At 44.7% G+C, this 24,298-nt stretch overlaps 3 protein-coding genes across 6 annotated transcripts; 1 reads left to right on the forward strand and 2 right to left on the reverse strand.

The window, feature by feature from the left end:
• Positions 1–2,084: 2,084 nt before the first annotated feature.
• Positions 2,085–8,622, reverse strand: LOC101784211 (U4/U6 small nuclear ribonucleoprotein Prp31 homolog). Of its 4 annotated transcripts, none has more exons than XR_002677836.1 (10): positions 8,445–8,622; positions 6,819–6,906; positions 6,639–6,701; positions 6,391–6,528; positions 5,153–6,045; positions 4,066–4,136; positions 3,852–3,954; positions 3,115–3,190; positions 2,588–2,793; positions 2,085–2,484 (listed from the first exon to the last, which is right to left on the reverse strand). XR_002677836.1 is itself a non-coding variant. In XM_012846525.3 (10 exons), the coding sequence occupies exons 3-10, from the start codon at positions 6,819–6,821 to the stop codon at positions 2,683–2,685; spliced, it is 1,458 nt and encodes a 485-aa protein (XP_012701979.1). In that variant the 5' UTR covers positions 6,822–6,906; positions 7,973–8,352; positions 8,445–8,622; the 3' UTR covers positions 2,492–2,682. The 4 variants fall into 4 exon arrangements, 3 of the variants coding, with proteins under 3 accessions (XP_012701979.1, XP_004971381.1, XP_022682693.1); XM_012846525.3 differs by lacking the exon at positions 2,085–2,484 and adding an exon at positions 7,973–8,352 and having other exon boundaries at positions 2,492–2,793; XM_004971324.4 differs by lacking the exon at positions 2,085–2,484 and having other exon boundaries at positions 2,492–2,793.
• Positions 8,623–9,501: 879 nt separating this feature from the next.
• LOC101785546 (ABC transporter D family member 1) lies at positions 9,502–24,159 on the forward strand. The gene is made up of 37 exons (XM_012846304.3): positions 9,502–9,654; positions 10,509–10,712; positions 10,815–11,097; positions 11,556–11,780; positions 12,311–12,508; positions 12,667–13,121; positions 13,593–13,731; positions 13,802–13,880; positions 14,040–14,278; positions 14,366–14,670; positions 14,757–14,868; positions 14,951–15,115; positions 15,316–15,415; positions 15,492–15,600; positions 15,776–15,866; positions 16,368–16,492; positions 16,572–16,721; positions 16,814–16,886; positions 17,161–17,341; positions 17,461–17,619; positions 17,794–17,940; positions 18,032–18,235; positions 18,321–18,475; positions 18,560–18,612; positions 18,700–18,782; positions 18,827–18,869; positions 20,844–21,189; positions 21,283–21,450; positions 21,841–22,008; positions 22,086–22,166; positions 22,275–22,341; positions 22,554–22,651; positions 23,234–23,306; positions 23,387–23,457; positions 23,538–23,587; positions 23,676–23,788; positions 23,870–24,159. The coding sequence occupies exons 2-37, from the start codon at positions 10,651–10,653 to the stop codon at positions 23,914–23,916; spliced, it is 5,217 nt and encodes a 1,738-aa protein (XP_012701758.1). The 5' UTR covers positions 9,502–9,654; positions 10,509–10,650; the 3' UTR covers positions 23,917–24,159.
• On the reverse strand, positions 19,299–20,250 carry LOC101785146 (protein COFACTOR ASSEMBLY OF COMPLEX C SUBUNIT B CCB3, chloroplastic). Its single transcript, XM_004971325.3, has 2 exons — positions 20,082–20,250; positions 19,299–19,984 (listed from the first exon to the last, which is right to left on the reverse strand). Exons 1-2 carry the CDS (start codon positions 20,187–20,189, stop codon positions 19,508–19,510), a joined length of 585 nt encoding a protein of 194 aa, XP_004971382.1. The 5' UTR covers positions 20,190–20,250; the 3' UTR covers positions 19,299–19,507.
• Positions 24,160–24,298: the final 139 nt, after the last annotated feature.

Consider the following 24,298-nt stretch of genomic DNA (forward strand, 5'->3'; position numbering starts at 1 on the left):
GTCGGTGGTGGCTACTAGGTGTCGGTAATAAGTCACCAGCGAGGTGATGGAGCAGAGATGAAGAGGGCGTTTCCTCTGTCCATTCTTGCTGCATGCAGTGCTTTTAACCACCGTATGTACGGACGAAATCCACAGCGCAAGCAAAGTGAAAGGAAGGAGGATAAAGCCACTGGCGTAGTAATAATTAATGAAGAAGAGGAAGGATAAAAATTAAAGGCACTACCAGTAGGACAAGACAACAAGTAGAGTGGTAGATTATTTGATCACTACGCCATTGGTGTCGCAGTAGCAGCAATCATCATCAGCACGAGCAGATCAAGAGGAGGAGGATGCCGGCGGACGGCGGTGGGTGAGCAGGACGGTCCTTGCCGAATCCCATGAGTTGCCGTCCTGGAGTTGGAGCCTGACGATCGTGGTCAGCTCCACCGCCTGCCCAAGTACCTTGTAGTGCTGCCTGTTGTCGATCAGAATCTGCCGGCGGCGGAGACGTCTTCTTGTCTTGCGAAGAAACGCCGTCGTCCATGGCCGTGGAGAATAATAATCCTAGCTTGTGCTTGCGCACCAACACTGAGAGCGCGAGGGCGGCGGCGGCGGAGGAGGCCGTCAAGCAACGCAGCAGCGGCAGGTGTGGTTGCATGCGATGCGACGACGGCCGGGAGGGGAGGAGAGATGGATCGAGCCTGACGGAGATTATTGAAGATGAGCAGTAGCTAAGAGAGACAGCTGACGCCTGCAGTCATCGACGGAGGGCGCTACGTCGGCCGGGTAACCTCGTGGCGGTCTCCGGCCTACACGACAACAAACATCAAGCCAACCTGGGCTGGGCTGGGCCCACCAACTAACCAGCCCGTGCAACGTGCTTCCTTGAGATTTCCACCCAACAATCAGGCCACAATCAGGTGGAGCAAATGTCACATCTGATGTGGATCGGTCCTCACAATTGTTTCTCTTAGCAGTGCAAAGGTAGAACAAGAGTGTGTTTGGTTGAGCTGTGGTTTTTAGAAAAGTAGTTACGAGCTGTCGGTTTTTGGAAAAGTGGCTGTGGGTTGTGGGAAAGACGTTTGGTGGAACAGCTCTGGCTTTTGGAAAACACTTACAAGTGGACTCCACGTGTCATTCGTAGTCCACCCCACTCAACCCTTTCCCTCTCTCACTGACGAGCGAACCTAGCCCCTTTTCTTCCAGCTGCCATAACCGGCGACCAGCAGCTCAGCAGCTCCGCCGCCACTCCTGCTACCCACGGCTTCCTCTCGTTGACGACTCGCAGCTCCGCCGCCACTCAGCCGCCGCTCTCCCTCGCCATGCCCAACTCCTGACGACCGCCTCCGCCCGCCTCTACAGCCGACCCAAACTCGTCGCCAGCCCAAATCCACCACCTTCCCGTCCCCGCCACCATGGCTCCCCCACCAACCCCTCGCCGCATCGTCGTGCTCCTCCTCAGCATCCTTTGCTCCGCCGCCATCGTCGCCGCCGCATGGTACGCCCCGGCGGACAACCACCTCCTCGCGTGCGGCGCGGAGGCCCCGGCCCTCCTCCCTGACGGTTGCTGCTTCGTCCTGGACTCCGGCTGCACTTCCACCCACCTCCGCTCCCCCGCCGCGAACCTCGCCTCCGCCGCTCCGCCCGGCTCCCCGCCGCCACCTTCCCCTCTCCATGCCTCCGCGCGGGCTTTCTCCTGCCGTGTGTCCTATGACCTCGCCGTCCGCTCCACCTCCACTTCTACCCCTTTGGCCCCGCCCTCTCCGCGTCTCGCTTCCACGTCGGTGCTAGAGGAGGAGGAGGGCTGCCGCCAAAGGCTGGGAGAGAAGGAGGGGTGTTGCCGCCGCTAGCCCGCCGCCACCCGGGAAAGGAGGAGGGGTTCGGGCGCCGTGTCAGGGAAGACCGAGGAAAAGAAAACGAACTCGTTCCACAGCTGGAGGAAGCTGGGCCGAGTGGCTGTAGATTTTGTACTGAGGAGGAAGCTACTTTTGCTCAAAGCACCTATGAGTTGGGTAGCCCTTTTGTTGGCTTTTGAGAAGCAAAAGCAGCTCCCAAAAGCCCAACCAAAAACACCCTAAGCACCACTGCAACAACAAGGGGGCATGTTATGTCATCGCATGCTGCACATGATTTGTACACATCTTCATAGAAAACACAATAGTTTGTATTGGTTGGGTTTGTTTTTATAGGGCACATGATCGAGGATGCACTACGTAGAAAGGAAGATGAATAACCTTTGGAATTAATGGCCGCAATCATCTCCTGTCACGCCTGTTCGCTTGAGATTTTCAGACAGGCTGCAGCTGTTGCTGAGCCGTTTGGCTGCGGCCCAAACAACAACAGCCCAGCCAAACAGCTGCGCTTATCTCCGGTTCAACTCCCGCCTCCACCAGGCCCCTCCCCCACCGCCGGCGAGCCCCGCCCCCGCCGCCCTCCACCCCGCCTGACTTACAATTTGGAATGTACGACATCGGATATCTCCAACTCATCTTGCGACGGGTAGAACTGTGTATTGAAAAGGCGTCTGAAGCATCAGTAAGAACTGTGTATTGCTATCCCAAAATCTCTGGAATTTGCTTCAATTGGAAAACAAGACTGGGAACATTACATGCTGGATTTTTGGATTGTTCAACAACGCATCCCAAGGATTTCAACAAGTGCAGTGCAAATGAGATACGATGGTTGCAAGGGGGAAATCAGCTTCTACTGGGTCCTTCTGATCTTCGAAAATGTGCCAGTCTCAGAAAAGTAGGTACTTTGAGTTCCACCTCCAAGCGGGTTCCCTTGGGCCTGTGGATTTGACAACTCTATTCCCTGTACAAGGGAAAATTAAAATCAGACGGGGAATGATGGCAGGGATTTTATGTGCTTAATCTTCAAAGTTTCTTTTTTAAAAAAGTGAGCTCCCAAATCTGGAAGATGTTAAATGCATAAGATCCTAGTGTGCGCCTAGCAGTAAACATCAGTACAAGGTGCTCTAACACAATCATTGTAACTATGGGTCCGTTAGAGACAAGGATCTGAACATAGGAGCTATCCAGCAGGTAGCGAAGATGGAACATGAAAATCGTTTCATTGCCCCAAAACATATGAGTCAAACAGACCCAGAACACAACTCAAGAAACAAGATCTCACCTGAACTGGTGTAAATGCCAAACTAGATGTCAATCCTGAAGTTGCACCGCTGCTACCATAGCTCTTCTCCTTGAATCTGATATCAGAAGGCAATATACAATAAAATTGAGTTTGCAGTACAGGATATTGTGAAAGAAGTAAAACATTTCAGATACAAGCAGATATTGTGCAGTAACGTAACACATGTAGATACAAAATTATGTACTAATAGAATAATTGTTGGCCAAAGGCTTTTCCTAACGAAACAAAATACACCTTGTCAGTTCAAACAGGAGTAGTAGTCCCTAATGGAATGGTGCTTGTTACACAGGATGCATGCAGTTTCCAACTTCCTAGGATTTGTGTAAAGAGCCACTTGACAATGAGGATAGGATGGGGCAATGCATTCAAGCATCAAGAAAGCCTTGTGAATCAGAAAGAAAACCATACCAAGTAGAAATCTACAAAAGCTATACTTCTTATTGTGTGCCTTTATACCATTTTTTAGGAAAATACAGTAGGGAGGCCCCTCACACACCTTCATATCTTACAATGGAGGATACCAAAATCCAGTGTTTTTTGTAAATTTTCTCCATATGGGCTTTTAACAGAAAATCAGAAAATCCAGTGTTTTAGCATTAGATACCATCTCATGTAGGTGTTGTAGAGAAGTGACACGTTTATTGCTACAATACAATACTATAAATTGAGAAAATAAAAAATAGATGCAAAATATCATAAGAAGAAAGGTAACATACTTTTTCGCCACTTTAGCAGCAAGCTTGTTTTGTGCAGCTGAAACACGCAGCTTGCCACTTCCTGCCTGTCCGAGCATGCCATAACCTTCCCCCAAGCCATCACCTGTTATAACAGCAAAATGGGATGTCAAACAGGTAGCGGTGCTCCAGTGTAAGAAATGCTGAGACTATACAATACAGTGACAGAAATACCATTGTGTAAATGCTAACTAACCTAATGAGCTCTCCTCTGGAATCCCAAATTGCATCCGGTTGGCAAGCTTCATCATATCAGTTTGCGCATATCTGCACAATTAAGTTTTGTAAGATTGTGTATAATGCGTGGGTTGTATTGCTTGAGCCCCTTGGGCTGATTATATAGGAGTACATGGCTTGGAGGGCAAGTAGCCTCTCCTAGAGATAAGGAAGGTTATCCTGGGATTACAGTCAATCCTAAACTAACCATATCCGGAGTTGCCTAATATACTCTAACATCCCCCCATAGTCACAACGGGAGCCCGCAGATGATGAGACTGGAGAATAAGCCAAAGAGAGGACATCCCCCCGCAGTCACAACCGTCGATGCGTCGCAGATGTTGTGGCTGGATTGGGAGCCGAAGAGGCTTGTCAAGCAGATGGTAGCCCCTTAGTGCCAAAGTAGCCGAGGTTGAGGTGGACGTGGTCGAAGCCGTGGAGAAGGGCACGGGTCCGAAGCGTCAGCGAAGGCGCCCGAATACACAAAATCAGCAGCTTCTTGCCAACAGGTTCAGCAGGACGATGAGCCGACTGCAATGGTAGATGGTGCAGCTAAAGATCGCAAATGCATCTTCCTTCAGCAACATCGGCGGCAGTGTCCGTGAGCGTGCGGCAATAGGCGCGGACGCGGACCGAGAGCCAGCGTGACGAGGACCAACAGCATAGGTGGCGCCACCGCCTGGAAGGGCAACAACACCGGCAATGATGGCTTGACCACGAGCGTTGCCACTGTAGCCTGAAGGGCGCAACGACAACCTTGTCCTCAGGAGTGTCGAGGATGAAGCGACGAGAACGGTAGGGCGACGCAACCCGATCTACTTGTGTATAATGCGTGGGTTATATTGCTTGAGCCCCTTGGGCTGATTATATAGGAGTACATGGCTTGGAGGGCAAGTAGCCTCTCCTAGAGATAAGGAAGGTTATCCTGGGATTACAGTCAATCCTAAACTAACCATATCCAGAGTTGCCTAATATACTCTTAACAAGTTTCACATATGAGAAAGAAACAATTAATTATATTAAAAGGTATGCACGCTATTTCCACATGGAAGCTTAGAACAGTTTACCTTTCTTTCATTTTTCGAAGCCGACGACCTCCTCTCTTCTTTTTAGGCTCAGAGTCAGGAACAGGAAGTGGCTTTGGAAGCTTTGCAGGAGGCGGTTCTTGCCACTTCTCGATCTTCTTACGAATTTCTTCTAACAAGTTCCGCCCAGCTTTTCCAGTTGGATCACCTCTAATTGAATCAATCCTTGCCGCTAGAGTTGACTTTCCAGCAATAAGCCTGCACGCCCTAGTCCTCAGAGCTGGAGGTGTGCTCTGAAATACTTCAGTTTGTTCAAGATAGCCAACACGAAACTGAGATGTGGCAGTAGAAAATCCAGCAAGATTTTTCCTCTTTGCACCAAGTAACTGAACATTACAGGCAGGCATTTTTGCAAGCGCTCCCAGACCACCAGCAGTACCCATCAGTTTCGAGGCAACAGCACTACCAACAATAGCAGAAAGGTTTGGTGCAATGTAACCCATTCTGCTCTCTACAAAATCAAGCACTTTCTTCTTTGCAGTATCGAGGGTAAGGGCTCTGTCACATGCTTCAACAGTTTTTTCCAAATTCTCCTCGGAAAGAGGCTTCCCACTTGTTGTTGATGCTGTCACTGAGACAACCATTATAATTGCAGAAGGTAAAAGCCCTTCCAGATCTACAAGTGTTAAGTCCATCTCATTTCCAATCTTTTTGACAACACGGGCATAATCAATCGGATGATGAACGAGGGACTCCAGTTCAGGAAACTTCAACCTATACTTGTCACGTATGAAATTATGGATTATGATGATTTCATTCTCAATATCTACGGACAAAGCATTGCAATCAACAATTAGCTGGTACTCTGGATCCTCCTCCAGGATGGAACCTTGATTGGAGAAGTCAGTGCCTTTCTGAAGTGCAACTTCAACTTTCTACAGATAAAAAATGAAGATGTCTAATGTCACACAGTGGGATAATAAGATTCCTACCACATACGTACTCAGACATTGTGGGATCATATTATATTTTTTTGGACAAACCATTGCACCATTAACCAAAGCTATTTATTAATACTCCAGACACACACATAAATGCTTGGACATGATACATGTTAAACAAGTATGCTCTGGTGTTACATTGTGCAGCCAAATATATCGTCCATTTTTCATCCAATCAAACTAATGCAGTATTTATGTTTGCATGCAAATAAATCACAAGCAAGGTATACATAAAAGAGAGGCATGCTCGAGAAACTGGGGGTGACTTTGCTTACATACTTGCATTATGTCATTATAGCGTTGTGTCTTCTGCAACTTTGAGACACTATCTAGATCATCATAATTAAGAGACTCAAGGTCAGGCATATCATCATCACCATCCTCCTCCATACCAGCTGCCTCAGCATTGTCTGCTTCCTGAAAGATTTTTACAATAGGTCAGCAAAACCTCCAAAATACACAATTGAAAATTCAGTTACATCAAATACAAATCAATTTGTATTCGAGAAAAATAGAAATCAACTTACAGGATAGCCTTCATTGTCTGACAGTTCATCAAGATCCGCTAGAAAAGAATCGGCAAGGCTTGCCTGTGAAGTGGCACCATATATGAGATAAATAAAATTAATGACAATAATATAGAAGTTTGGAATTAAAAAGGCATGAATATTACAGAAGATGCTCAACAGGAGATCAAATGAACTCACCATGATCCTGGTGTAAGTATTTCTAGCAGCAGCAAGAGCTCACCTAGCCTTTCGCCCTTCTTTATTGATTGAATCAGAGCAGCTCAACCTAATTTGTAAATAGCAGGTGAAGGAGTGTCAGGTATTGTAGTGAGGTACAATGCTACTAAAGTAGAGAGTACTGTATTATGAACATGGGCTAAGGCTAGAACAAACAATAATCGCAGGTGAATTCTAATATATACAGCAATTTAATCCAAACTTCAAACTAAAGCTTATCAAAACCCTCTGCTTCTGCTTTTAATAAAGTTGAGGGCAAAAGGCTAGCCCTAATTATGGCAAACCTAAAACTGAGGACATCCAGAAGCAGACTAAACATGGCCCTGTTTGTTTCCGCTTCTCTGGACCTCGCTTATCTGGGTAGCAAGTTTATCTCATAAGCTGCTGTCTGGAGAATCTGATGTCCGAATATAAGCTGGGTGAGTGTTAAAATGACCTGAACGCCCCTGAGGCTGAGCATAGCTCATGTTTGTTCTGAATACAAGGAGCCAATAATTCTAATATATTTTGTGTTTGCTAAATAGAAATTATATTACAATACTACCAAATGCATATAAATACAAAGATAATAAATTAACCAAAGGATAGATCGGTCCAGTCCGAAACATCGGTGATGGGTACAAGTGCAACTAGGCTATATCTGACAAGGGCAGGCACAAGGACTGTCATGGAACATTACATTTCTGTAGATGATCAACAATGTATATGACGTACACGTTCATGGTATGTGTACTATCTCTGGTTACTAGGTTTGGTTGATTCATTCCAATGGGATGATCTGATGAGTTTGGCATGCCGCAGCTACTTCATCTACATGTACAATGCAAAAATAAATCACACAACATCTTCAGAATATGGCCATATATCACCAAATCACGAGCATACAAATTGAGAAATCAAATTGACATTTGTGATAAACCAAAATTCAAAACAAAACTAGGTTCCCGATTCTTGTTTGTGTACGTATTCTTTAGTATCCATACTCTGATTTAGCATAGTATCGTAGTAAACAATAATCTCATCATAGTAGACTCTGTGGACGAGTGGTATCCTCGGTGGCTGCCAAAAGAACGCAAGTATGAATGAATCACAATTAGAGGGCCACACCACATGACCTTGAAGCGAGGAGAGATGTGAAAACAGTGGGGCGATCAGACGCGTCCTCCTACTCCTCTTGTGGCGTTGGCGATGGACAGTCGCGGCCGCCTGTGGGGATGGATGGGAGCCGGCGGCCGGGATCTGGGCAGAGGGACGACGGCGGACGGGCGGGGATAGACAGGAGCTGGCGGAGGGCAGGGACGCGGTCTGTGGAGGCGGCGGCCGCAGAAGGAGGCGCGGGTGGCGGCGTCTGCAGGAGGGAGGCGGCGGAAGGATGCGGCGTCCGCGGAGGGAGGCGCGGAGGGGTATCTGGGGGAAAATTGGCCCGCTTGCACAGAGACCTTGAGAATCAAATCCAATTGTATCTACTGAGATTGAACTTGCCGTTGAGAAGAACCTAACAGAATATGTGTTCAGATGCACGAAATCTAGCAGCATACAAACGTGCAGATCGAGAATGGAGAGATTGGAGATTGGAGGGATACTCACGTTGGCGGGAGGAGATGTGGCAGTGCGTCGACGCCGGCTCCGGCGAGATCCCGTCGCTGGTGAGGCGGGGCGGAGCGGCGGGGCGGAGGGCGGCGGGGGCGGGGCTCGCCGGTGGCGGGGGAGGGGCCTGGCGGAGGCGGAGTGGGCGGCGGGGCCTGCGGAGTGCGGGGCGGCGGTTCGGTCTTCGGTGGGAGGCGACGGGAGACGGGAGTTGAACCGGAGATAAGCGCAGCTGTTTGGCTGGGCTGCTGGGCTGTTGTTGTTTGGGCCGCAGCCGAACGGCTCAGCAACAGCTGCAGCCCGCCCGAAAATCTCAAGCGAACAGTTCATCACTAGGATATATAGGCAACAAGAAAAGGAAAGACGTGAGAGAGAGTTGAGTTGTCCGGGCCGGGCTACCTTGGCTGGGCTGGGCTGGCGGCCTGACGAACCCAACCACACAAACACACGTGGAAAAATCTGTGGCGCAGCAAGTTGGTTTGCGCCGAGGTCCCGACAAACTTGTACGCATCTGGCTGCGCAGCGGGCTGAAACTGGAAAGCAATTTCAGGACACTTCCACTTAACAAGACCTCTTGACCAGGCAGCAGGGACGAAGTTAGGGTGAAAATATTAGAATTAGAGGGACCAGCCAAGAGGGTATTTGATACTAGTGATAAAGTTAACTTTAACAGTCACATCAATCCATGCTAATTAAGAGAATTAAATATAAGTTAATTATGATTATATGCTAATCTAGGAGTATTATGGATGGATAAGAATACGCCATCGGCTTTTTTCTAAAAATTAAATCGGGTCCAGCAGGGCAAGGACAGGTAAAAAAGGGACGCAGGAGAGAGGTGCTGGATCCTTTTCGAACCGTTGATCATGTCGCTAATGCTGTCCCTTAGACAAGCATCACATGGTTCACATCGATACTCATCACAAGAAAAATAAAATAAAAAAGAAAACACAGCAGAGCAGTTTACACGTGAGCACGACCTGACGAGAGACGACGACTGCCCGCTGTGTTCACACACGTCGTAGAGGAATCAAATCCATCTCTTTGCTTGCTTCCTCCTCCCCGTCTCTCTCTCGCTTTTTCTGTCTTGTTTATATTTATATATATCCGCCCCTCCGATTTCTTCGTTTCTCTCTCGGCCTCTGCTCGACAGACCCCCCTCCTCCCGTTCTGCGGCGGCCGCCGGCGATCCCCGATCGGCGACACTCAGGTACCCACCCGCCCCCGCCGCTCTTCCACCTCGAGGTCGATTCCTGCCGCTCGAATTCGATAGCCTTCCGTCCGCGCGCCTTCCCTTCCTTTCCTGTCCATGGCGCTGATTTGGATTGGGTTTACGCCATCCAGAATTGCTTTGCGGGTAGCCTCCTCCCTCCCCTCAGTTGGGTTGATCACCTCTTCGTGCTGTAACAACTGGACTGGGGCTGTCCGTGCTCCGACTCGACTCGACTCACCCGTGCGTTTGCTGTAGCTCAATTGCCTCCTAGTATGATTTCTTCTCACTGATGAGTGGGGGCAGGAGGACCCCTGTTGCAGACTGGTTGGTTGGGTGGGCGCAAGTCGCTTAGATCGAATTCCCTTGTCCGTTTTGCTGCTGCTCTGGCCCCCATGTTCCGTACTAGCACTCCGTAGCGGCTGTGCTACTGCTGTCGGATGTTCCAATGCTGCTCATGCAGTTGGTAGGTGGTAGGCCAAGCGCCTGCTCCTCCATGTGATTGCTGCTTCTCGCCTTCTCTGCTCTCTCCTACTAGTATATATAGACTACTAATGTGTCAAACGTGATCCCGTTTCAGTCCTCATTGCTTCCTTAATCAAGCACTTTATAGTTAGCTAGTAGTTGTTGTTCATTCTAGCATCCTAGTGTCCATTTATGAGGAGCAAGGACGCTTCAAAGCTGCTCCTCAATTAATGTAGCTGATCCTCCATTGTTATCCTCCTGCCCAACTTTGTCCATCATCAAGATATGAACCCCATATCCTTTTATTCCTTTTTCTTCTTCTTATGAACAGTGTCTTCGCACAGTATATTGGAGTGTTATGTAACAGTCGGTCTTTTCCATCTTCACAGGTTCAAATTCTGTCCATCAATGTTGCACTGTAGCAGTAGACAATCTTGCCTATTTGTGTCTACTTGATCATTCGAGTGCCCTTACAGCTAACTTTTCTAGTTTAGCTGTACATATCTGACCAAAGAGGCCAACCTAGCAACAATGTCATCGCTTCAGTTACTGCAGCTAACAGAACGCGGGCGCAACCTTTTGTCTTCAAGAAGGTACGCTGATCCAACAATACTTCCTTTTATTTTGACTGGCGAGTAGATTGTCACCGTCAATGTTAACTTGTGTTTCCCTTTCATCCACCCAATTTTGTACAGGAGAACACTTGCAGTTGTTTCTGGTGCACTACTTGCTGGCGGAACTTTAGCATATACCCAGTCAGGCCGATGGAATAAACAACAGAAAGAAAATGCTTGCAGCGATGGAAATGCACATACCGGGACTAAAGACAGAAATGGTCAAAATGGTATTGATGGTAAATTGGTTAAACCAAGGAAAAAGAAAAGTGGATTGAAGTCCTTACATTTTCTGGCCGCCATCTTACTTAAGAAGATTGGTCCGAATGGATCAAATTACCTTCTTGGCTTGATAATAACAGCAGTAAGTTATACAGTTTCCGTTATTTGCTCATTTCATTTATTTGTCATATTGGTATTCATTCTCGGGTGAGTATCAAAACATGCATGTAATCTAGGTGCTAGTTTCAAATTTTGCATTGCCTTGTGTTTTTAATCATATTTGCATTTTCTAATGTTTGCCATTGTTTTGCGCACAACGTCGTATTTTGTAGTATGTTACTGTGTTGCATTCGTGAATTCTGATTAGCTATGGTTAGTTGTATCTCGAGTCTTCTTATTAATCGTTATGGGCTTTTCTGAGCATGTATTTTCTGTTTTATTGCCTTAACGCCGGACATTTCCTTACCGGTCATGTGTACAATGTGACTTTATATCTGCTCCTCTAGCTGCAAGTAAACCGCAGAACTTTGTTATGCATACTCACGTAGTTTGTAGTTATTATTCTAAAGCAGTAGGATGATGCATCCAATCTTTCTGCAGGTCTTGCGTACAGCTGTTGGCCACAGATTAGCAAAAGTACAAGGGTATTTGTTCAGAGCTGCATTCCTTCGGCGAGTTCCAACCTTTACACATCTGATTATTGAAAATCTTCTTCTATGCTTTCTCCAATCCACAATATATCAGACGTCAAAGTACTTGACAGGGTCATTAGGCTTGCGCTTCAAGAAAATTTTGACGGATCTTGTCCATGCTGATTATTTTGAGGTATGTTGGGTTATAAAGTTGGAATCTCCCAATCATCTGCACTCTTTGTCAATTATGATTCCGAGTTGTCCTCTTTTGTCACTTTGCCCAGAACAATGAACTAACTCACTTTTTCCCTGGAGTTCAGTTACTTATATAGAAGCAATGCTCTGGAAAAAACTATGTGATGTTCTCTTTGAGGGATCACATCATTATAGGATTGACTGGTCCATCCTATAGGATTGAATCATCCCACCATTCCTAAATTTCCTACTAGGCTTATTATTATGAGGTATAAAATAATGGACCAACCCATTTTGTTCCCCCAACAAACAAGTGAGGTAGATTTGTATCTACGATTGTGTGAACTATTTAATAGACCGCCAAGTTCCATAAACCGATGACATGTTAATGGTTGTTTTATCCTCCTGTAGTTTTCATTCTTTGCATTTGAATATCAAACCCTATCACCCCCCCCCCCTCCCCTTGCAACATTGCAGTGAATCTTTTATGTCCAGCTGGATTGATTTTTTTTGCCACTTTATGTCCAGAACATGGTGTACTACAAGATCTCGCATGTTGATCATCGGATCTCAAACCCAGAGCAAAGAATTGCAAGTGATATACCAAAGTTCTGCTCGGAACTAAGTGACCTTGTACAAGATGATCTGGCAGCAATTGCAGAAGCGTTAATATATATCTGGCGCCTCTGCTCTTATGCAAGTCCGAAATATGTATTGTGGATTCTGGTAATTCTTCTATGGATCGACTGCTACCCTTTATGAATTGCAAATGATGTAGTGATACTTTTAGAAAATAAAGTTGCTCTAGTAGAGTGTTTGTTCCTTATTTAATGAAAGTCTGTTTCTTATATTTAGTTAAATTGTTAATAAGTATGCGCTTGCAGGCATATGTTATAGGTGCTGGTGGTACAATTAGAAAATTTTCTCCTGCTTTTGGTAAGCTGAAGTCTATGGAACAACAGCTAGAGGGGGAATATCGCCAGGTCCATTCACGATTGAGAACACATGCCGAGAGTGTGGCATTTTATGGTGGTGAAAACAGAGAAGCATCGCATATTATGCAGCGGTTTGGGGCACTTGTTAAGCACTTGAATGTTGTTCTCCATGAAAACTGGTGGTTTGGCATGATTCAAGATTTTCTTCTGAAGTATCTTGGTGCCACTGTGGGAGTTATCCTAATTATCGAACCTTTCTTTGCGGGGAATCTTAGACCTGAATCATCCACCTTAGGACGGGCAGAGATGTTGAGCAATCTCCGATACCACACCAGTGTGATAATATCACTATTTCAGTCTCTTGGGACCCTTTCTATCAGTTCAAGGCGCTTAAATATTCTCAGGTAACTGCTGAGTCCGTTGTGTCAAATACAACCACCTGTAAGCTAACTAGCTAAGTATACACTAATAAAGTAATATAACCTGTATAATGTCAAATCACATCCTTAAGTGTATCCAAAAAGTTAAGCTGTAAATGAAATATGTCGCTTGTAAATTCGAGCAATTTTCCCTTAACTATTCAGTTCCAGTTTCTGAGAACTGTATTGGAATTAGGTGCCTTTGTAAATAAGAAGAAATACACACCCAAATTTGAGTCAAAAGAGGACTTAACCTAGGGGTGTACGTGCAACCTCCAATCAACTGAGCTGTAAATTCATGTTTTATATTCTCAATGTATTTGGCAACAGAGCAATTTATGATATTGCATATGCTGTGAGGAATTTTAATGCCTTTCTAGTATATATGAGCTTGAAATTGCAAGTAGTATTTGATGCTGATTGACCATATTCTTTTATTTTTTTTCTTTTTTGCAGTGGCTATGCTAATCGTATTCATGAGTTACTGGAGGTCTCCCGTGAGCTATCTGGTGTTCGTGATAGATTGATGACTCAAAATTCTTCTGCTGCAAATTATATCAGCGAGGCAAATTATATAGAGTTTTCAGGTGTTAAGGTAATAATATATACCATACTGATTTTAATATCTACTCTGTATGGAGATTCTTAGAAATAATTTTTTACAGGTGGTGACACCCTCTGGGAATGTTTTGGTTGATGATTTGACGCTCCGATTGGAGTCAGGCTCTAACCTGTTGATCACAGGTAATCCTCTATTTTCTCCCATTAATCTTTATATTGATGGGCGAGGTTGATGTGTCAAGTAGCTATTTCTTTCTCAACATTTTATGTAATGCTTTCACTTTATGGAAGTTACAGCCATGTGAGATTAATTTTGTGATGCACATTAACTTTATATTTCAGGCCCCAATGGTAGTGGAAAAAGCTCCCTATTCCGTGTTCTTGGTGGTCTGTGGCCGCTGGTATCTGGTCATATTGTCAAACCTGGTGTTGGTTCTAATCTCAACAAGGAAATATTTTATGTGCCCCAGAGACCATATACAGCTGTTGGAACACTTCGTGACCAGTTGATCTATCCGCTTACAGCAGACCAGGAAACTGAACCACTCAACTATAGTGGCATGGTGGATCTTCTAAAGAATGTAATAACAAACATGTCTGCATAGTTCATAATTAAGCTCCAAGTAGTAACTATGTTGGTAATCCTTAATGTTGCCTTTTGTTTGCAGGTTGATCTAGAATACTTGCTAGAACGCTATCCTCTTGATAAGGAAGTTAACTGGGGTGATGAATTGTCTCTTGGCGAGCAGCAAAGATTAGGAATGGCTAGACTGTTCTATCATAAACCCAAGTTTGCTATCCTGGATGAATGCACTAGTGCTGTGACAATTGATATGGAAGAACGTTTCTGCAAAAGGGTTCGAGCAATGGGCACATCATGCATAACAATATCTCACCGTCCAGCATTAGTTGCATTTCATGAAATTGTTTTATCCTTGGATGGTGAAGGAGGGTGGAATGTGCAGGACAACAGGTTACAATTATGAAAATACGCTGTTGTTTTCTTTTTAACTTTTGAGCACTGAAAAATTAAGGCTGAAGTTGATTTTATTATTGTAGAAATGGTTCATCCTTCTCCCCTGAAGTAGAGGTTGATGTGTTGAAGTCATCAGAAACTGATCGCAAATCTGATGCACTTACTGTTCAAAGGGCTTTTGTCACCAGCACAAAGGTACTTATGTTTTCGGAATGTCACTTCTATGTGTTACTATTTGGCCCATCCTCAATCTTTAACTGAATTTTATCTATACCAGGGCAATGCATCATCAAAGCTCAAGAAGCAGTCCTATTCAACAGAGGTGATAGCATCTTCCCCTAGTATGGAGATAGAACATACAGTACAAGCACCTATCGTAACACAATTGAAATGCTCTCCAAGACCTTTGCCTGTCAGAGTTGCTGCAATGTCTCAAATACTGGTACGTACATAATCAATTCTAGTGTTAGGTTCAGCTCCTTACTATCAGAGACTTCTTTCCTCTTGAACCTGATTTAACATGTGATGATTTGAAGACACCAGAACATCAAATCTTGAATTGGATTAATATAAACATACCACAAATCTGGAAAGTTGTAAACTCTTCAGTACTAATATTGTTGCTAATTATTTGATTGCCAGGTTCCAAAGCTGTTTGATAAACAAGGAGGGCAGCTACTTGCAGTGGCAGTACTAGTATTTTCCCGTACTTGGATTTCGGATCGTATAGCTTCACTGAATGGTATGCTGTTTGATGTTATTCTCTTTGCTAACTATATGAACTAGAACTGATAGTGTGCATGCATTCATTTTGATAGGAACAAGTGTCAAGTATGTCTTGGAGCAGGACAAAGCTGCCTTCATTCGTTTGACTGGCATAAGTGTGCTGCAAAGTGCCGCAAATTCTATCGTGTCACCCTCACTAAGGTAATTTTTTGTTCCACTCATTTGGAGTATTTGCTAGATACTAAATTTGGTTCCTCATGGAATCTTAACTACATGAATCCAATTATTGTTTTCCCAGGCATACACATTAGCTTCTTGTGCACTTAACTGTTTTACATAATTGGTTTCATGGTTTACTTAACTGATTTCTTTGCAGAAATCTTACTTCAAGAATTGCCCTTGGATGGCGGATTCGCATGACCAACCATCTACTTCAATATTATTTGAAAAGAAATGCTTTTTACAAGGTGAGCTATTCTCCAATGGAATACTCACCAAGCCTTATGTACTCGATACTTTTTTTCTTGTATGGCATGCATACCATCATTTGGATGAGCATGTACTCGATACTGTCAGAGAATTTTGGATATTGAATCTTCAACTCATGTTTGATTATTCATGTGGTTTGGGTATATCACAAGTGGGCCTATGTGCAACCTCTTGTACTATCTTGTTCTTTTCCCATTTGTATATCTGGAGTAATTGGATAGATAAAGTTCGAGAATGTGACAAAATGACCTGTTGTATTTTTGCTCCGCACTTGGCATTAGTACTACCAGGTACGGTACTAAGTTTTGTATATCAACCAGATCGTTTTGTAAACAAGTTGACTGCAGATTGGATAGCTAAAATTAATATTGGTCCTCATAATTTGGTAGATCTTCGGTTTCAGAATGGGCTTGCGTTCTGTGCTGATTGTAATATCTATGCTTGCACAAAAAAATGAGCAATTTGAGTTTATTTTGCAGGTATTCAACATTTCGGGCATGAATATGGATGCAGACCAAAGAATAACACATGATGTAGAGAAGTTGACCAATGATCTTGCTGGCTTGGTTACTGGAATGGTGAAGCCACTAGTTGACATTCTTTGGTGAGTCTCATGATCTCTGAGTTTTTGCTGTGTGCCTTAATACCGAGGTTTCGACTGTAACCCTATTGGAACTCACCAGGTTTACATGGAGAATGAAGCTTTTGTCTGGGCGAAGAGGAGTTGCTATACTATATGCTTACATGTTCCTAGGTCTTGGTTTTCTAAGAGCTGTGTCCCCTGACTTCGGTGATCTTGCAAACCAAGAACAAGAACTTGAAGGCACATTCAGGTTAGTAATACATACTTCATCGAGCACTGGCAAAGTTCACTTCCTTACCATTTGAAAAACTTTAAAGTGTTAAACTTGTAATTTTTTTCAAGATTCATGCACTCAAGATTGCGGACACATGCTGAGTCAATAGCTTTCTTTGGTGGTGGATCAAGGGAAAAAGCTGTAAGTTTCTTCATACTACAATGCAGCTCAAAATTAGACCTGTCTATACTGTGATGCTTCTGAACAGTTTGTTATCTGGTGCTTTCTTTTAATCATTCCTGAGGTTCAATCAAAATAGTAATTACCAAGTGTTGTATATGTAGTCCAATCACAAATTTGCCTGTAGCAAAATGCTAAAAATTTGAATTTGTAGATTCTTTTATCATCTGGTACATGATCTATTCTTGGTAAAATTTATGCTCTCACGCTCTGCTTTTTTCCCTTTAAAAAACAGATGATTGATGCTAAATTCACAACATGGCTCAACCACTCAAAGGTTCTATTGAGAAAAAAGTGGCTTTACGGTATTTTTGATGATTTCGTGACGAAACAACTACCTCATAATGTGACATGGGGGCTTAGTTTGTTATATGCTTTGGAGCACAAGGGAGACCGAGCTTTGACTTCAACCCAAGGTTAATATTGATCCTGAAAGATCCATTATTGAAAAAAATCTGAAGTCCTTCTGTTTTCTATGTGGTGTTCCTTTTGCTGTAGAGTTTTCAGTATGCACTTGTTTTTTTGGAAATTACAGGAGAGCTGGCACATGCCCTGCGGTTCTTGGCGTCTGTGGTGTCACAAAGCTTCATAGCATTTGGTGATATTCTTGAATTGCACAAGAAGTTCCTTGAACTTTCTGGTGGTATTAACAGAATATTTGAGCTTGAGGAGCTTCTTCAGGCAGCACAAAGCAGTAAGTGTCAATTCATACTGAAACTTAGTGCTAGTAGGTAGTGTATGGCAGATTGATTGTTCACTGAAAATCTGTAGTTCACAAAATGATAAATTTGAACTTATCTGTCTCTCTCTTTTGTGTGCTTGATTTGTCACTCTCTTGCACCTGAATATGGTATTGCTGTTCATCTAGATCCTGCTGTGCCTTCTGATGCTATTAAGGCCGCCTCCGAAGAAATCATCTCCTTCCGTAATGTGGATATTGTAACACCATCACAGAAGCTATTGGCTAGCCAATTGTCTTGTGATGTATCTCAAGGAAAAAGCCTTCTTGTGACCGGTATGCCATGTTTCTGCTTCTGTTTATCATAGACTTAGCACTGTGACAGCATTGTTTCTCTAATCTCGATTATTGTTTTTGTTCTTTGAAGGTCCAAATGGTAGTGGAAAGAGTTCCATTTTTAGGGTGCTCCGAGGTTTGTGGCCCATTGCTTCTGGTAGACTTACCAAGCCATCCGAAGGAATTTTTAATGTCCCTCAACGTCCATATACTTGTCTTGGAACCTTGAGGGATCAGATCATATACCCTCTCTCACGGGAGGAGGCAGAGTTGAAGATGCTTTCACACGAAACAAGTGAGTGCCACCATCTCTGCCAGTATATTGCTGTTCCTAGGAAATGTGTAATATTTAACCCTATATATTTATGTTGGTGATGTAGGTGACAAGTCTGCAGCTTCCAAGATGTTGGATGATCACCTGAAGATGATTCTAGAGAATGTTCGCTTGGTGTATCTTCTAGAAAGAGAAGGTTGGGATGCTACTCCTAACTGGGAAGATATCCTATCCTTGGGGGAACAGCAGAGGCTGGGGATGGTCAGTGATTAAGACCTATGTTTTTGAATCAGCACTATTGTCTTAACAAATTTCCGTCTGTTTAAATAGTTGCTTTCTTTTCAGGCTCGTTTATTCTTTCACTGTCCTAAATACGGCATCCTTGACGAGTGCACTAAGTATGTCTCAAATCTCAATGCTTTTCATATTTTCGTTTCATTGTTGACCAAATACCGTGCGGTGCTTACAAAGCATACTCTTTACAGTGCCACAAGTGTGGATGTTGAGGAGCATTTGTACAGGTTAGCAACCAACATGGGCATAACAGTCATCACATCCTCACAAGTAAGTATGCATTACACTCTGTGTTTCTAGTTGACAGTTCCCTTGTAGCCCCTCGCAGTTTATATCTTTCTAGTTCATATCTGAGATATGTGTGCTCTCTCTTGTTTATTTATTTGCAGAGGCCTGCTCTGATTCCCTTCCATTCTTTGGAACTGAAACTCATCGATGGCGAAGGGAAGTGGAAGCTATGTGCCATCCACCAATAACCATGCTGTCAGCTGACCTTTATCGTTAGTTACCTGTCATCAGTTGTATAAAGAGCTGTTGTCGTCCCTTGTTGCTTCATCGGTGGCTGTCTTTAGAAGCCAGGAAGGAAATTGGAATGATGCACGCAGAATGTGTGGTTTCGGTTTAAGATTTCTTTTTTGGTTTTCAGAAATTTTGAAATACGGAAGGGAAGAAATATACGGCAGTGTTAGGAGGGAAAGGTTTTAGATGGGTTTCTGGAGCTGCAGCCTCCAATGGGATAGCATGTATAGTACATAGTCCGGCCTGATTGATTTTTATACGAAATACAGAATAAGTTGGCGGTGCCATGCCGTGTAGAAATGATTATTTGTATCAAAGTGGATGGATACGGGCACGAAGTGCCTTGTAAATGGCAACTGATTTACAGAAAATTCATCTCTCCTTTTTTTTTGCATTGATGAATTGCCATACACAGCAAATAGCCTGCTTTTTTAGCTGCAACTTCTGTTGCCTCCCTAGTCGGTTCCTTCAGATCAGAAGCTAGACCTGCTGGGAGAGCAGGATGAGCAGTCCCTGCGGGCCGACGAGGATCTCGTTGAGGAAGCTGACGAGTCCGAACCAGACGACGGGCGTGACGTCGACGCCGCCGAGCGGTGGGATGACCCTGCGGGTGACGGCGAGGAATGGCTCGGTGGGCGCGTAGGCCAGCACGTAGGGGAACTCCGTGACGGGGAGCCTCGGGTACCACGACATGACGATCCGCAGGATGAAGAGGAAGCCGAACGCCGACAGCGCCGGCCCCGCCACGCCCGCCACCGTCTTCGCCGTCGCCGGGTCCAGCTCGCCCAGCACCGCCAACGCCGCCGAAGACGAAGCATGGCATGGCAGCACTGCTAGTGTGCTGCTCATCGTCGTCGCCGCTGCGGCGACGGCACCCAATAGGCCACCGCGTGCTCGCGTCGTTACAGGGACCTGGCCATCGCTGCAGCGTCTTTCTGATGAGTGGGTGCCGAGTTCCTGAAATTGATGGAACATTCAGTAGTTGAGCTCCAGTGAACTGAAAAGGTTCGGCAACGATCCGGCTCTAGTACGGAGTAGTAACATTGTTACTGACCTTGTTGTGGCCGGCAGCGACGACGAGGCACCTCCTGCTCGCAGAGACGATCGAATACACGGTCCTGGGCATGGAAGGTTTGGGAGCCAAAAGCAACGAAGCCTCCATGAGAGGCAAGCAAGCAAGCAGCAGCTCTGACTCTGCCTTGTGTTTGTCTGGATAAGGAGAGGCCAAGGTACACACAAAATAGGAGACGAGTGCTCTCTTTGTATTGGGCCCCCAATGGAAGAAAGCAAAGGCCCAATACAAAACCCAAAGCATAAACCCTACGGCCCAACAGATTCCCTTCCCTTCCCTTCCCAACTGCGCGAAAGAGAAGGCAGGCGAGGCGAGACTCCACGGCCGCTGCTTCCGCCGTCGCCTCCGATGCTCTCCGGGATGCTGCGCTCCTCCACGCGCGTCCTCCGCAAGGTAAGCCGCCGCTCCTCTCGCCTGCACCAGCCAGCGAGCGCTGCTTCACTCACGCTTGGCCGCTCCCCATCCCATCGCTGCAGCTGTGCGGATTGGAACCCGCGGCGGCTGCGGCGCGACGGCTCTCCGCCGCGGACGCATCCGCGGCGTCTTCCTCCGCGCGCGACAACTCACTCCTGCGCCCTCTCCCCGGCCTGGACCTCCCGCCGCCCCTCGCCGACAACCTGGGCCGCAGCCCCACCCGGGTCACCACGCTCCCCAGCGGCATCCGCGTCGCCACCGAGGACGTCCCGGTAATGCACGCACATCCGCGGTGCCGCCCAAATTCTTCTTTTATTGTTCTTTTTTCAGTTGGGGGTTGATGGATGCTGAAGCTTTCTGGGCTTCGTCTCTTCGGCAGGGTCCTTCGGCGTGCATCGGCTTCTTCGTTAACTCCGGCTCCGTTTACGAGTCCGGGGAGACCACCGGCGTGTCGTACATGCTGGAGAAGATGGCCTTCAAGGGCACCAACCACCGGAGGCACCGCAACCTCGTGCACGAGCTCGAGCTTGCTGGAGGCAATGTCGGTGCCTCCTATTCCAGGGAGCAGATGGTCTACAGCTATGACACGCTCAAGGGCTACATGCCAGAGGCTATTGAGATACTCATCGACTGCATGCGCAACCCGCTCTTCCTCCAGGAAGAAGTCGAGCGCCAGGTAACGCATGCGTCAACTTCGCAATGGATGATCTCAAGGGGTACTTTAACGTCTGGTCACTGACCCACTGTTAACTGTTATGCTGTTTGTTAGTTGGTCCTTGCTCGAGAGGAAGTCCAGGACCTGCACAAGAATCCTGAGAAGTTTCTTCATGAACAGCTTAACCTTGTTGGATTTTCAGGTGCACTTGCAAATCCGCTAATACCTCCTGAGGATGCTCTTTCGAGAATCAATGACAAGATTATTCAAAAGTTTTATCATGTAAAGTCCCTTTCTTTTCCTTTATTATGTCTTGATTTCTGTATTTCTTATAAGAAACGACATAGTGCTCATAAGTACATAGTTTTAAGTGACTACACCACAATAGTATTAGATCAAAGTGGTCAGCATAAAACGTCTGCATGTCATCTCCCAGTTATGGTACTTGTTTGGGTTCATAACCTCATGTAATTCAGTTCAGGTATGCTGCATAACTGGTTCTTGAAGTTGGCAGACTAATTTTAATGCTGAAATGCAAATGCAAATATATATATATATATATAAATACTATGCATATAGTTGACTTCATATATTTGTTTATATGTCTCCTTTCTACAAGTTGATGAAGAAATTCTATGCAAAATAGTGATCAAAATGCTATGTATGTAACAGGAAAACTATACCGCTGATCGTGTGGTTCTAGCAGCATCTGGTGTTGATCATGAACAATTGCTAAACTATGCTGAATTTTTGTTGCGTGATTGGCACAAGGGGTCACCTGTGGAAAAACCAAAGTCTACATACGTGGGTGGTGATTCCAGATACAGAGCAGATTCAGATGTAATGTTATCTTTCTCTTCTACTTCGACGTATTGAGTACTAGGTAGAGGCTTTTCTCATCTTGCTGTCTTATGCAGATGACGCATGTTGCATTAGCTTTTGAAGTGCCAGGTGGCTGGCTTCAAGAAAGAGATGCTACAATTATGACCATCATACAGGTGCAGCTAATACTTATGAATTCTCTAGTGGTTAGCTGGGTTAAATTGATTGCTCTTTCCTTTTCTAATTGTTAATCCATGAATATACACAACAACAATATATGGCAGACTTTAATGGGTGGTGGTGGTTCATTCTCCTCTGGCGGTCCTGGGAAAGGGATGCATTCACGGCTCTGTAAGTCTTGGAACTCTTAGTGATTGTTTCAACTCTCTCTAGTTGGATTTCTATACTTTAAACTGTAGTTTGATTGGGTCATTGAATTAACTGTTTTTGCACTTTGTCATTGCATTATCCATCTCTTTTTTGGTGGTTTTAGTTTTTCCACACTGTGTTTTTGTCGTGGATGAATATTTTGATAAAGCTATTCAATTGTTGTTTCTTTGCAGATCTACGGGTCCTCAATAAATATCATGCTGTCCAATCTTTTTCAGCATTTAGTAATGTATATGACAATACTGGCCTCTTTGGCATCTACTTGACCACGGTGAGCTTATCTTTTTCTACATGGTTCTGTGCCTCATATTTGTTTAACTAAACTTGTTTCTGCTTTCAACTAGAGTTTGCAAATTTGATATTTTCTGTTTGATCATGTTTGTCATTATGAATTCTGGAGTTGGATTAAGGCCTTCCCTATTCTTCCTCCTTTTATCCCTACGCATTTTCCCGTGGGCGCTAACTGATGACGATGTCCCTTTGTTGTCTAGTGACATCTTCTGGTGATAGGATGGCCCTATCAGCCTATAGAAAATACACAATATGATAAAGTGCATAGTGATTGAACTTTGTCAACATGATGATTACATGTCCCTGCGAAGTCTGAGGCTCAATTATTAATTGTTATATTATTGCTCGTTACTGCATGGTGGATGTCTTAGTTTTCTTTTTCAACGCAAAATTACGCTAGAGATAGGTCTCCTGTCTTGGAGCAGTCAATTCTAGCATAAGCAATAGTGGTTTGATTCATGCTGAAACTATGTTTTGTCTTTAAAAATTAAACATGGCAGACTTTGCCTTTGCTCTTTGTATGGGGCTCTGATATATCATTTGCCTATTTTAATTGGTTCAGTCATCAGATTTTGTTGCAAAGGCTGTTGATGTTGCAATAAGTGAATTGATTGCTGTTGCAACACCTGGAGAAGGTATGAATTATGCCCTACTTAGTGGAAAAACTTGACTATTTAACTGCCTGTTCTGAAGCACGTGGTTTGCATGTACTCAGTGACAGAGGTTGAACTGCAACGAGCGAAAAACTCAACAATTTCATCCGTATTAATGAATCTCGAATCCAGGGTACTCTTGAATGCCTAATCTCTTTCCCGTTTTCTCTCAGGTATACTTAGTTTTGACATCCGCTGTTTACTCTGCTGCAGGTAATTGTTGCAGAAGATATTGGAAGGCAGCTGTTGACTTATGGTTGCAGGTAAGTCTGTATGCTAGTTACTTCAGTGTTATGTTTACTGGTTTAGCAAACTATTGATCCTTTTTGTTCTGTTTTGGCATAACAACAGGAAGCCTATTGATTACTTCCTTCAGTGTATGGAAGAAATTACTCTAGATGATATCACAACATTTGCCAGGAAGATGTTATCTTCGCAACCCACAACGGTTAGCTGGGGAGATGGTACGCTCCTTATTGCTGTACTTGGTTTGAAATATATATATATGAGTTATGACTGATCTGCTTGCCTTGCCCATCTTGCAGTTGACAAAGTTCCTCCGTACGAATTTGTTTGCAAGCGGTTCCGGTAGTACCCCTACACAATGATCTCTGATGGACTTGAAGAATGCTCTGGTGGAGTTTTTTGTTTTGATGTTGTACTGGACCCCTGGCTCAGAAACTGTTTTCTTTCAGAAGTGCAAATCATTGTAGTTAGGATTTTAGCAGCTACGTTCAATTGTAATTGTCCAAACAGCACACACAGATGAAATGAGCTGAGGTTGACAGAAATGGAAATTTGTACAGTTCATTTGCGGAAATTAGTCATTCCTCCATGTTCTCTTGTGATCTGTTGCCGTGCTGTGTGATTTCTTATCAATACGGACAATGAATAGCTGCAGGATCTCCTAGTTACAGTAAAACCGTGATCGTTCTATGAGGACATGTCTTTGCTATTTACTTTACTGAACTCAA

Source organism: Setaria italica, chromosome V (assembly GCF_000263155.2).
Source record: "Setaria italica strain Yugu1 chromosome V, Setaria_italica_v2.0, whole genome shotgun sequence".
Lineage (NCBI taxonomy): Eukaryota > Viridiplantae > Streptophyta > Magnoliopsida > Poales > Poaceae > Setaria > Setaria italica.

What these genes read in the sequence shown, in the direction of transcription:
- LOC101784211 (XM_004971324.4), bottom strand. An exon ending in CAGACAATGAAGGCTATCCT is followed by an intron (nt 6,529 to 6,638) that starts GTAAGTTGATTT and finishes AAAATCTTTCAG; the next exon opens with GAAGCAGACAATGCTGAGGC. An exon ending in CTTCGAAAAATGAAAGAAAG is followed by an intron (nt 4,137 to 5,152) that starts GTAAACTGTTCT and finishes TTAATTGTGCAG; the next exon opens with ATATGCGCAAACTGATATGA.
- LOC101785546 (XM_012846304.3), top strand. Translation starts at nt 10,651, where the DNA reads ATGTCATCGCTTCAGTTACTGCAGCTAACAGAACGCGGGCGCAACCTT. An exon ending in AACCTTTTGTCTTCAAGAAG is followed by an intron (nt 10,713 to 10,814) that starts GTACGCTGATCC and finishes AATTTTGTACAG; the next exon opens with GAGAACACTTGCAGTTGTTT. An exon ending in AAAAAGCCTTCTTGTGACCG is followed by an intron (nt 17,941 to 18,031) that starts GTATGCCATGTT and finishes TGTTCTTTGAAG; the next exon opens with GTCCAAATGGTAGTGGAAAG.
- LOC101785146 (XM_004971325.3), bottom strand. Translation starts at nt 20,189, where the DNA reads ATGGAGGCTTCGTTGCTTTTGGCTCCCAAACCTTCCATGCCCAGGACC. An exon ending in TCGCTGCCGGCCACAACAAG is followed by an intron (nt 19,985 to 20,081) that starts GTCAGTAACAAT and finishes CATCAATTTCAG; the next exon opens with GAACTCGGCACCCACTCATC.